This window comes from Pteronotus mesoamericanus, unplaced genomic scaffold (genome assembly GCF_021234165.1).
Source record: "Pteronotus mesoamericanus isolate MK-2021 breed Mesoamerican mustached bat unplaced genomic scaffold, CSHL_Meso_final scaffold_21, whole genome shotgun sequence".
NCBI classification, from domain to species: Eukaryota; Metazoa; Chordata; class Mammalia; order Chiroptera; family Mormoopidae; genus Pteronotus; species Pteronotus mesoamericanus.
In genome coordinates this window covers 4,220,787-4,234,468 of record NW_026555310.1, presented here as the reverse complement: position 1 = coordinate 4,234,468, position 13,682 = coordinate 4,220,787, and the positions used below count along the sequence as shown (strand labels likewise).

General features: G+C 37.5%; 1 protein-coding gene across 3 annotated transcripts in view; it reads left to right on the top strand.

The window, feature by feature from the left end:
- DIP2B (disco interacting protein 2 homolog B) overlaps positions 1-13,682 on the top strand; it is a 215,057-nt gene that overhangs the window by 149,448 nt on the left and 51,927 nt on the right. For 2 of the 3 annotated variants that reach the window (XM_054591118.1, XM_054591117.1), the window contains exons 8-13: positions 4,891-5,088; positions 6,580-6,671; positions 8,632-8,742; positions 10,029-10,152; positions 10,766-10,875; positions 13,312-13,414. In XM_054591118.1, coding sequence (XP_054447093.1) covers positions 4,891-5,088; positions 6,580-6,671; positions 8,632-8,742; positions 10,029-10,152; positions 10,766-10,875; positions 13,312-13,414 — 738 coding nt within the window. The remainder of the gene's footprint in view (positions 1-4,890; positions 5,089-6,579; positions 6,672-8,631; positions 8,743-10,028; positions 10,153-10,765; positions 10,876-13,311; positions 13,415-13,682) is intronic. The other variant, XM_054591119.1, reaches the window with a different exon arrangement.

Here is a 13,682-nt window from a genome sequence, read left to right as displayed (position 1 = left end):
AGGGGAGAGAAAAGCAAAGAGATAAATATGGAGCATTGAACTATCCTTGAAAATATGCTCTTTGAAATTTGGAGCTTTCCCAAATACATAATTTTAAAAGTTAATTTATATTTGACATTATCCCAGAATACTGAAGTCATATGCAACCTCAAAAGTTTGTCCAGTCTTTTTTGATATAACTTAGACGTTTGTTAAATCAGCCAGTCAACACATATATATATATATGTCTGCTTTCTATAAGATAACGTGGTAGATGGTGAAAAAGTTTATCAAAATACAGTCACTTCCTCCTTCCTTCACGTCATTTACAATTTAGACTGGTACGAAAATATATACATGTGAAAACTGAGTTTATCCAATATGTATCAGCTCATGCTGTCAGTTGGAGAAGGGAAGAAATTAATTCCATCTGTGTGGTTAAGGAAGACTTCATAGAGGAAGTGGTAATAGTGATTTATTCTTCCGGTAATTTAAAAAATGTATGGATGACCAAAATGGAAAGGAGGAAGTAAAACTGTCATTGTTTGCAGATGACATGATAGTGTACAGAGAAAACCCCTTAGACTCCACCAAAAAACTACTTGACCTAACAGGTGAATTTGGCAAAAGAGCAGGATGTCAAGTCAGTATTCAGAAATCAAAGGCATTTTTGTACACCAACAATGAAATACCAGAGTCAGAAATCAGGAAAAAAAAAATGCCATTTGCCATAGCAATGAGAAAAATAAAGTACCTAGGAATAAACTTAACCAAGAAGGTAAAAGACCTGTACTCAGAAAACTACACAACACTGTAGAAAGAAATTAAGGAAGACACAAATAAATGGAAGCATATACTGTGTTCATGGATTGGAATAATTAACATCATCAAAACGTCCATACTACCCAAAGCAATTTATAGATTTAACGCAATCCCTATTAAAATACCAATGACATATTTCATAGATACAGCACAAATGTTTTGAAATTTATATGGACCCATAAACGACCCTGAATAGCTGAAGCACTTTTGAGAACAAAGAACAAAGTAGGAGGGATCACAATACCTAACATCAAACTATATCACAAGGCCACTGTAATCAGAACAGTCTGGTACTGGCATAAGAACAGACATATCAATGGAACAGAATAGAGAGCCCAGAAATAAACCCATGTCTCTGTGGTCAATGAATATTCAACAAAGGGTGCAGAAGCATAAAATGGAGTAAAAATAGCCTCTTCAACAAATGATGTTGGGAGATCTGGACAGCTACATGCAAAAAAATGAAATTCAACCACCAACTTACACCATACACAAAAATAAACTCAGGGTGGATCAGAGACTTACATCTTTTAAGTCATGACACCATAAAAGTCCTAGAGGAGAACATAGTCAGGAAACTCTCAGATATTACACGTAACTATTTTCACCAATATCTCCCCTAGAGCAAGGGACATGAAAGAATAAACAAGTGGGACTTTATCAAAATAAGAAGCTTCTGAATAGCTAAAAAAAACATCAGCAAAGTGAAAAGGGAAACAACTGTATGGGAAAATATATTTGACAGTGATACCTTGGACAAGGGTTTGATCTCCAAAAAATATAAAGAACTCACATGACTCCACTCCAGGAGGACAGACAATCCGATTATAAAATGGGCATGCACAAGGCATAGAGACATATGAAAGGATGCTCAGCATCAGTAGCCATCAGAGAAATACATATTGAAACCACAATGAGATACCACTTCACACTGGTCAGAACAGCCATCACTAACAATTCAACAAACACCAAGTGCTGGCGAGATTATGGAGAAAAGGGAACCTTAGTGCACTGTTGGTGGGAATGCAGCCTGGTGTAGCCACTGTGGAAAACAGTTTGGAATTTCCTCAAAAAGCTAAAAATGGAATTGCCTTTTGACTCAACAGTTCCACTGCTGGGATTATACCCTAAGAATCCCGAAACATCGATTCAGAAGAACCTGTGCACCCCAATGTTCATAGCACAGTTTATAATAGCCAGGTACTGGAAGCAACCTAAGTGCCCATCAATAAATGAGTGGATCAAAAAACTGGTACATTTACACAATGGAGTAACTACTCAGCAGAAAGAAAGGAAGGAAGAAAGAAAGAAGGAAAGAAGGAACTCCTACCCCTTGCAACAGCATGGATAGAACCGGAGAACATTATGCTAAGTGAAATAAGTCAGGCGGTGAAAGACAAATACCATATGATCTCACCTATAAGTGGAACCTAATCAACAAAACAAACAAGCAAGAAAAATATCACCAGCAACATTGAAAGAAAAAAACACTCTGACAGTAAACAGAAGGGAGGAGAGAGGGGGGTAACAAGGAAAAGAAGGGGAAGGGTCGTCAAGGAACATGTATAAAGCACCCATGGATAAAACCAAAGTGGGGAAGGATTGAGGGTGGGGCAGAGGAAAGTAGTGGCGGGAAAATGGAGACAGATGTATTTGAACAATAAAAAGAAAAAAGATAAGAAAATGTATGGATGAAATCATATGATGCCTAGGAAGGATTGGGAGGGGAATAATGTGGGGGCATAGATGAAACGAGGGTGACCATTTGATGATTATTGAACCCAGGTAGTGAATAGATCTACCTAACAGAAGCTGTTGTCAAGAGAACTAAGCCTTGGTAGCTTCATACTCCATTTTTACATCCTGAGGCTCATAGTAGGCTTTGATCACATCAGATCTGTTACTGGGACTAGGCACATGAGTAGACTAGATCCAGTCATAGCCCACTTTATACAACAGGAATCAACTAGCAACCTGATGTGTGAGTTTGAGATGAATTTTTTCTTTTCTTTAGGAGTTGCTGAACTAATTGAGCTAAGGGGATCTTTCTCAGTGCAGTGATGTTCAAGATGCTCATGCCAGTGATAGCCTCACCAGTCCTTTTAGCACAGCGTATTGACCAGGCAAATGAAGATCAAGGTTTATTAGAAATCATACTGGAACAGTTTTCACTGGCAGACTAGAACTAACAGCTTGTCACTAGTTATAAATAGACAGCAGTTGTTTATTTGAGTAAGATTACCTTTGAAAAACATACCCATTTATCTTGGGATTCTGAAAGGGTGTGCCCCAGGGTCTGCACTGAGGCCTAGCGGAAGGCAATAATGTATAGACTTTCATGACCAGAAGACTTGGCCTACCATATATGCAGTCTGTTTGTAAAACCAAAACCATTTATTTAGAATCGCCCACGTTCATTGTTTTTACTTAATTTGGTGGTTTAGGGTTTGGAAGTATACCAAGTAGGGCAGTTGAAATGTTACTTACCTAGGGGAGTGATTTGGGAAGTAACGCTATTTCATTAGTCTTATGTCAGTAAAAAAATGAATCAGGACATTTTAGTGAGCTTCTCAAATCTGTCATTAAATGGAGTTATAAAATACAATTTATTTCATATTTCAATTGCCCATCTAATTAATACTTGTTGCTCATCTTGTCCATTGTCCCTTCTGTGCTTCTCCTCTCACCTCCCATTCATCTGGCTCATTCTTACCCTTCCTTTAAGACTCAGCTCAGGCATCACCTCCTCCCGGTGGTGGACCCCACCCAGGTAAGCTGGGTGGTGTGGCCCTCTTCTGCCTGCCCTGTCTGTACCTGTCTCTGTCATGTACTGCTCATGTCTACTTAACTGTGCGTGAATGTGTCCCCCTGTTGTAGTCCAGATACTCCTAGAGGGCACACACTCTATTTCTTGCACCCAGCATTATTAGAAAGAATAAATGTTTGCGAAAGAATGACATACTCGTATGCAGTACGTATTTTCTCACTGTTTATCACATCCTGTGTACATAATTGGCACTCAGTAAATACTTGACTTTTTTGTTTCATGTGTAAATTATCTTTCTGCTGTGCAGATGTAGGGCTTTTTGCTTATTATTGCTTGAATAATACTTGTTTATTACAGACAAACTAAGAGGACATTAATTTTTCTATATGAAAGAATATGAAATATTCACTGCCAGTTTCTGGAATGATCATGTTAATAATCTAGAGCTTTTTTATCTCCTCAATTTCAGTTCAGTTTAATCAGAATTGATTGAGCAACCATTTTGTATTAGGCACTGTAGGCAATAAGAGGAATAAGAACCATGCCTTCTCTCAGAAAGCTTAGAGGGGGAGAAAAACGTGCACAGTAACAGAAGCCATTGAGGGTCCTCCGTGCTTTAATAAAATGGACTCCCACATAGTGTGGGAGCACCAAGGAGGGAGAGGCCAGAGGTGGCTTCCCAGGGAATGTGCTGGTTGAGCTGCATTCTGAGAGGGACGAGGACGAGTTCACCAGGAGGCAAAGGGGTCGACCAAGTGAGATATGTGCAGGGTACGGAGGTGCGGAAAGAACATTCGTGCCCATTATTGGTTTGGGTCTGTTACTGACCCTGGGGGATAATAGTTACTGTCCCCATTTTATAGATGAGAGAAAACAAGACTCAGGTGACTCGATTTCCCTAAGGTTTCCTGACTCACAGTTCAGTGCTTTTACACTGAATATAATCTGGTGAAATGGAAGTTGGCTCTCTAACACTGGACACAAACTAAAGATTAAAAGCAAGTTTACTAAAAAATTGTGAAATTGCTAAAAGGAAATTTATACTTTGTGCTTTTCTGTATATTCGGTGATTTGCTTTGTCAGGGTCAGGATCTGCTCATTGCATAGAATATATCAAATACGATTTTACAGTTATGTGGGAAAATGAAATAAAGCCCGGTCTGTGGATTATCGCTTCTAATGATATCCGTTCTTTTCGCAGAGTGATGGGAAGGGGAAATGTATTTGGGATTAGTGGCCAGAGTTGGGTTGGTTGGTATTTCTCCTTACCTTAGAGCTTATTTTCATAACTCACTGGCATGTTTTTTGTTTGCTTATTTCAGTACCTCAGCCAGACCCCAACCAACCCAAGCCTGAGGGACGGCAGATGACCCCAGTGAAGGGCGAGCCCTTAGGTGTCATCTGTAACTGGCCGCCTGCTCTTGAGTCTGCCCTGCAGCGCTGGGGCACCACTCAAGCAAAGTGTCCCTGTCTGACTGCGCTGGATGTAACAGGGAAACCGGTTTACACTCTCACGTACGGTGAGTTTACAAGATTCCAGCTCCTTCCTTTTCTCTTAATTCTTCACATTATCACGGGTGGTGTTTTTATCTTGATATTTAGCCGTTACGGGTCATTGTGTTTCAGTAGGTCTTCTATTTTCAGAGCATCCTAAGATCTAAGCACAGCTCTTGTCAAATATTTTCACTTGCTAACATGACATTTGCAAGCCAGCTTATATTTAAAAGAGCAAAAAGAAGAGACTTTGTACATCCACTGATGTTTTAACATTAGGAGAGGATTTTATATGACCTTTGGGCAAGATTAATGGTAAAAACCATATAGTTTTATCCAAAAATTGAAATTGATTACTTTTTAGGTCTTTGTCATTTACTTCATTCCACGGCCTACTTAAAATAGGGACAGAATTTTATAATAAAAAAATCAGTGCTTTTCACTTAATTTTGCAACCTAGCTAAAGTTTTAATTTTTCTTTTATAAATATTTTTTTAAAGTAACTTATTTTTCTTTTACAAATTCTCAGAAAATAACTTTTCTTTTTTTAAATAACAAGGAGAATGGATTTAACCTGGGCTGTGAGATTTTGTACTAGTCTATTCAGACAGGTCCCTTTTTCCTTTCACAAGTGGAGCAGTGTCCATAGACCTCGATACAGAATAATTTTAGAGGGAAATCGTTTGTATTTAAAGAATTGTGCAAATTGACATGAGTTTAAACCTTAGATGCCCCTCTGAGTGTGTTCTATGTAATGTTAACATATCTATGGAAAAGAACATGATTTCTCTTGTTTTATAATCTGAAATAAGAATTTCTAGGAATGGTTGCAGGGAGGCAGCATGAACCAGAGTAAGAGTAGGCTTTCTACCCTCTAAATAGCATTTAGCATTCATTTCAGAAGTTGTATGTTAATTTTATCCATATAACCTTTAAAGGAAGCAGTCAGCTGGCCACATCTCTACATGTTGATTTAACATCTTTGAATATATCCATGTTTCACATAATGAATTTCCATTTTATTGTCTATTGTTACTGAAAAAACGGTGATACGGAATGCTTAATTATTTGAGTAACACTTGGTTTGCAGTTACTTCAGGTATTTAATACCATATATATAATGGTTCCTCAGAAAAAAGCTTAAAATGATGGGGTCTTCTCATTTTCAGTCTTAAAATAAACAGGTTTTTTCCATCCCTTTTAATGTGATTGTCTCACATCAGACTATTTTTGAAGATATTTAGATTACTTCAGAAAAGAATTTGAAAAATTATCCAAACCAGAATGAACTTCCCATGATGTTTTCTTTTTGTTTGGGGGTAAGACTGGCTTTCCACAAACTAGAGTGAATATAAAGCATTTTTTGTGGGAGAGGGGCTCTCTTTGTGGGGGCGATGTTTGATGTGTCATTTGGAAGTAGCCATTGTCTTAGTAAATGCGCTTAGGGACTGAATGCCCTCTTGTTGAGGTAGGCCCGTGGTTTTCTATGTGACTGTTCTCTTTTTTGTTTTTTCCAGGAAAGTTGTGGAGCAGAAGTTTAAAGTTGGCCTACACACTGCTTAATAAACTGGGGACCAAAAATGAACCTGTATTAAAACCTGGAGACAGGGTAATTGGATTTTTGGTTTTAGGGAGGTGATGTTTTATTGCTTTCTAACATGTGCATTCTGGATTTTTAACGTACAATAACACAATTAATATAATATTTATTCTTAGAAAATGAAAATGGTTTGGTACCAACCCAGGTTGGCCCAATACCAGCTAATAATTCTTGCATTCAGCAATTGAAAGAAATTCTCATGTCCCTTTCTGTAGCTGCTTAGTCAGTAAATTCTTGAGGTGCTAATAAAAAGTAGGGAAACCTGAGTCTTTCTGAAAGTAAATATTTCAATAGTAAGACAACAAAAATAGCAGTAAAGTTTACTTTTATTTTTTGTCTCTAAAAGATGTCCTGTAAAATGTTTTAAAACATTTTTTTGTGGTTTTATGTAGAAAGGGAGGGAGATTGATACTACTCCTAAGAAGAAACAAATTGACATAATTTAATTTCATCTTTAATTGGAGGTGACGTTAAATTTTTTTTAATTTTGGAAGGTTTTTTCCTATTAATAACTTTATTTTATTTTATTTTTTTATTGATTTTAGAGAGAGAGGGAGGGGGAAGGGAGAAAGTGAGAGAGATACATCGATTTGTTTTTCCACTTATTTATGCATTTCATTGGTTGATTCTTGTACATGCCACGTCTAGGGATTGAACCCACAACCTTGGCATATTGGGACAGTGCTCTAACAAACTGAGCTACCTGGCTCTGGCTCCTATTAATAACTTTCTAAATATGATTGATTACTTCTTACCATCAAATATCACTTTTCATTTGGAATTTGTAGAATGAAACACCAGCTATATAACAGACTTGCTTTTAGGAGGCTCATGATTACAGAATCCCTAAACTAGCCTTTTAAAACTATTTTTGCAGTGTGGCAAAGGACTCCTAAAGGATGACTTCTATTTACAAATGTGGCACATGAGTGTTTCCTAGACCTTACTGAACCCTAAGAAAGTACTTCTCTGTCTTCATAGCAACATGGACATTTTGTGTGTAGGAAGGAAATGCATTGTTTAAATGTCTTGTGGAGTTTTTATATTTTTTAGAACTCTCAAACATTCAGAATTGAATTTACCGAAAAAATAAAATAACAAAATTTAAAAATAAGAAAAAAAAAAGAATTGAACTTATCTTAGGAGCGAGTTTAAAGAACTTGAAAGCAAAAGAAGGGAAAGGAAGAGTCCAGTGATGTCATAAAGTTTCAAATGTTATAAATATCCAAACTAAGTAACTAAACCCTGCAATAATAGTGTTTTGAGTAGATTAGGAAGAGTCAGCTGTCTTTGTGATGTATCACAGGTGAGATCACAGGTCTGAACATATAGAAGTTTTACTGTTTATCTTTTGTAAGTGAATTAACTTCATATCCATAATGATTTCTGCCAGTATTGCCTACACCTATTAGCAGATGCCTTCAATGCCAGAATACGTGCATTGTTGGTTTGGTAAGGATTAATGCAATGAACTTGATGAAGAGTAAGAAATCTTAGGTTGGCCCTGAGGTGGTAATTGAGCCTGTCAATACTTGTAGGCTCTCTGTGAGAGATATAAGGCTTATTCTTTAATATGCTGCTCTATCTAGAGAGATCTGTTACATTTATTTTATTGCTTTAGTCCTGCACCAAAGTAAATTGCCTTAGGTTTCACAGGTAGTTCACTTATTACTTAAGGTGAGGTGTTTACTGCTAAATCACTAGTAGAATTAGTTGAAAAATTCTGAGGATGATGATGAATTGCATTATAGTTCCCAAAATGTGTCTTCTATAATCATAGGAAAGGCAAAAGGTCTTTTTAGATTTGTGCATCCTTCTCAATAACTTAATTTCCGTTAGGCTATTAAATACTTTGATTTGTTGTGCTCATGATAGATGTGTTATATATAAATGTGCATCTTACAGAGTGACATTGAAAGTGTTAGTCTGTTTTTATTCCTCTGTTATTAAACGTTATTATGCATTTTAGGTAGCCCTGGTTTACCCCAACAATGATCCAGTCATGTTTATGGTGGCTTTTTATGGATGTCTTCTGGCAGAAGTAATTCCAGTGCCTATAGAGGTACCTCTTACCAGAAAGGTAACATTGCTCAGTTTAAGAAGAATGTGGCCTGTTTTGACATGGCAGGCATTGGGTTCTTGCTTCGGTTGACTTGGTCACAGCGTTAGAAACATTATGCTTTCTTAAGTACTCAGCTTCCTTTCTAAAAACATGAAAGCTGTAGAAAAATTATTTACTAATATTTATAACTTTAATGTAAATAACATGTTTTCAATAAAAATAGAATATTTATAGTATTATATATCACATAAAAATCATGGGAGCGTACTTGACTTTTCAACAATTACCATTCATAAAGAGTACCTGGCCTCAGGGACAATAGATTATCCACACTTACAATAGGTAAGAGCTTTTCTAAAGGGATTTGGTTTAATTGTGTCTTCCAATTTAGGATTTCCATTAAGTCCAGGGTGATGCAGGAATGGCATGTTACTACTTTGGGGTACAGGATTTTACCTTGATAACATAGCCCTACTAAAAGAAGCGTATGTAGCATATTTTCAAGTTTAACTGAATGATTTCTCCACAGCTGTTTGACCTTAATTTTCTCATGCTGTTTATTATTGAGAGTTGACGATAAAGACAAATATGGTAGAGGCTGTGGATTTACAATGAAAAAAATTACTTAAAGAAATAAAAAACAAATTAGTAACATGAAACTCTGGTTGATGGGATGTAATATCTTTGGGTTGTTCTGGAAATCATAGGTTGTTCCTTTATTAAGTTTGTGGTTTCATAATGATACTTTTAAGATGATGCTTTAATGGAACTTTTTAGACTCCATCTTTTGTTGTTTTCTCTCTTGTTGTTGTGAGGTGCAAATATACCTCTTTTAAAATACAATGATATGGATTCAAGTATAACCATCCATTCACTTTCATAGTAAATTTGGACATCTGATGTTCATTTACATTATTTACTTCAATCTGACCTGACTTGCTTTGCTTTTGGATTTGAGGGTGTGGCTAGGTCAAGACAGCTTAACAATGTCAGTGTTTATTTGCTTGAATTTAATCAAAAAGAGGAGTATTGTTGACCTTTGAATAAAATAGTGACATTTGACTAGTAGAATTCATCATTAGCCATGTCAGGTTAATAAAATATTTTATTTGCACTCAGGAAATTATTATATGGTAGAAATTATTTGGAAGAACACATTGTCACTAGAGGTTGACAGTTGCCAGCTATCAGTGGGGTTCCATGAATGTTATCACATAAGTGCCAGAGCAGTGCTCAGTGTTGGGTAGGGACAGGGGCGTGGTTGCGCTCACTCCCCTTCCATACTCATTGTCTTTGCTTCATAGGATGCTGGAGGGCAGCAGATCGGCTTCTTGCTAGGAAGCTGTGGTATTGCCTTAGCTCTTACCAGTGAAGTTTGTCTAAAGGGTCTGCCAAAAACACAGAATGGAGAGATTGTACAGTTTAAAGGTAAGTAATATTTGTGCATGAAATCAGTTAAAAGTTAAAGCTGAGTGCTTTAATTGGTATTTGAATTTAATAATAGTTCAGTACTTAAAATATATTTTCTTATTCTCACAATCTTATGAAGTAGGTACCATTATTATCCCCATTTTACAGGTGAGGAAACAGACACAGAGGGGTTAAGTAACTTGCCCAAAGTCACAGCTAATAAATGGCAGAGCAGCGATTTGAACCCAAATCTGTCTGATTCCACAGCCCACACCCTTAACCTTTATGCTGATGGTTGGAAAAGGCTACCACTCTGTTCATTAAAGCTAAATGCTACATGTAGCGACAGAGGATAGACCACTAACGTCAGTGGACTTCCACTGCCAAATGGACGTCCCAATTGTCGAGGTTATGTCAAGATCTGGAATTAGCATGTGGAACGATTGTACTTTTGAAAGAAGGTATAAATGGTGATTTATCACTAGAAACTATACTATCTATCACTGAAAAGTATTTTACTGATTATAAAATGACCTCGATTTGGTGTCTTGATGTTTAAAATGACCAATTCAATATGAATTCCTTCCCTTGTGACATAGGCAATTCACTTTTTATGTTTGGTTTGATTTAGGTTGGCCCCGGCTCAAATGGGTTGTGACAGATTCCAAGTACCTTTCAAAGCCTCCTAAAGACTGGCAGCCCCACATCTCACCTGCTGGCAGTGAACCAGCATACATTGAGGTAGGTCCTGAGATTAAAACATACATCTTGGCTTTTTCTTTGGCTTCAGAGGCTACCTTACAAATTTTATTTATTTTTATTATTTTATTTTTTGGCTATCTTAAAAAATTTCAAACTAACTCTTTGCAGTTTTAATGTTAGAAGAGTCTCCTAGTTCGTTAGATTTCCATCTTTTTGGCTTGTAAAGTATCTTGTAGTGGCTTTCTATTCTAATTATTTTTAACATGCATTCAAGAGAAAGGCTTGGAGAAGTACAAGGTTTAAGAAATGATTTACAGGCAGAGAAACTGGCCCGTTTATTTATTTATTTATTTTTGCTGCTGGGGAAGAGGAGGTGGGATGTAAGAGACTGGAGAAATGAGGAAGGGAAATAGCTCTGCCTAAGGAGAACAAATTGAACAGATAAACAGTACAGAGCAGGAAGAAACAAATGGTATTGAAGATTAGTGTAGGGACTTGATTGATTGATGTCACGTTCCAGTTGAGGGATTAAGAAGCCTAACTGCACACCAAGCTAAGCACTTTAAATACATTATTTCAATCAAGCCTGTCAAGCCCCCTCCCTCTGAGGTGGGAGCTAGTATTAAACCTGCTTTACACATAAGGAGACAAAGACTTAAACAAACTTGAATAACCAACCAAAGGTCAGATGACTCAGACTCACATCTGTTTCACGCTGAAAGCTATGCCCTTGACTACTTTTTCATCCTGCTTGAGACATACTAGTAAATGCTCACCAACTGTTTGGTAAATTAATGAGTAAACAAGTCAATAATTTAAAAAAAGGTTTGGGAAAACCTGGAGCTGTATGGCAATAACTTTGGCTATAAAAGGGGAGAGAGTAGGCAGTAGCTTTGAGAGACGATGTGGTAATGTTAGTACAAGGAGGGTTGTTTTTTAAAGGTGGAGGAAACCTGAGTATGTTTAAATGACAGGCAACTAAGCAGGCAATTAAAATACCAAATTTAGCAATTGACTCCTAATCCCTGTCATCTCTCAGAGATTAAATGGTTCATCACTCCGTCCTCCTTAGAACTGCTCCCTGGCTTCCCTGACGACTTTCTCAGTTCTCCTGCCTCACTGACCACTGCTTTTCCGTCTTTACTGGTCCTTCCTAGCAAGTGAAGGGCCCTGCTTAGCCCTCTGGCCTCAGGCAGATCTACCACCTTTTACATTTCTAGGCTTCTGTTGTTCCAAACTACCCAGCAGTTTTCACTTGCAGCCCTCTTATGACCCACAGTACATTGCTGTGAGTTTAAATTATCCTTTGGGTAATAGGGAGCTATTAAAGGGTTGTCAGCAGCAAAGTGATAATAAATGTGTTGGTAAAAGATTTATGTCGTTTGGTTGTATGGAGAAGGGAAACAGGGAGACCAGCTTTTACAGTTATTCAGGTGAGCTCAAGCTTGTGGTGATGGGGATAGAGAAACATAGATGTATCTATCAATAGTTGAGAGACAATCAGGAAGTAGAAGTGACAGGACTTAGTGACTGACTCTGGACAGGGAGGAAGCAAGAAAGACTCAGGGTTCTCACTTGGGCAGCTGGGTAGTTGGTGGTACCCTTTACAAAGATAGAAAATATAGCAAGAGCAGTTTTCATGGGTGAGGGGTGGCGGTGATGAATACAGTGTTGGAGCCACTGAGTTTCACAGGGCTGTGGGCTATTCAAGGGGAACAGTTGACTATTGGTCTGGATCTCTGGAGAGAATAGGAAATCATCAGGAATATGGTACACTGTTTGAATAAAGTGAATAGAGAACTTTTCAGGGAATGCCAACGTTTAAGGGATGGTCAGAGAAAATAGAGGGGAGAGAGCACGAGAGAATGTGAATAGGAGAGAGAAGGATCACAAATGCCAAGGAAGAAGAAGGTATCAAAAAGGGAAATGTCAATGTTACAGAAAGTTCTGATAAAGTATACATTATGTGTTTTTGATTTAACAATCGAAAAGTTGCTGATCTTGGTGAAACAAACAACAAAAAAAAGCAACTTAAATGGAGCATTGAGGTAAAAGCAGAAGTACAGTTGACTGATTTATTGGCGTGAGTAGACCATTTCTAGGTCCCCTCCCAAATTGGGAGCTTCCAACAGGCCACGACTTTCACGCCTTTCACTCTGCAGTGCTGTGCTTGCCCTGTATTTGATACTGTGCTTCTGATAATACAGCAAGTCTCTTGTTTGTTTTACTTCTTTAACAGCCACTTCACACTGATGACTAATTAAACTTTTAAGAATTTTCCACACATACTTTTGTTGAGTTGTGGCATTCCCCAGTCCTATCTTTGAGTGATTGGAGTTTGAGGCCCAAGGGCACAACCTCAAATATTCATGTTAAATTTAGCTCATCATCATGTCTCTATCTTTTTGTTTTAGGACTTTAGTTTTGTCATTTTAAATAATCCATTTTATTGTGTTTCTTACGGTTTTTTCCTAGTATAAAACAAGCAAAGAAGGGAGTGTGATGGGAGTTACAGTGTCCCGCCTTGCGATGCTGTCTCACTGCCAAGCTCTGTCCCAGGCCTGCAATTATTCCGAAGGTCAGACTTCATCCCATAACTGCCCTCGTAGTGAGCGTCAGACGTGTGTGACTACAAAGCGGAGTGCTCAGTGACTGGATTCCAGCTAATAACCAAATTCAGAGGGAAATTTTTTTTTTCCCAGGGTGAAATGTTTTAAGACACATTCTTGGCTTCCTTTTGCTTTCTTCTTTTTCACAAATATGCTGCAATTTAAAGGAACTACAATACTGGGCAAACCAAAAATGTGAAGTATGATTTCTAGAGTGCAGAAATAGAAAGCTAGTTA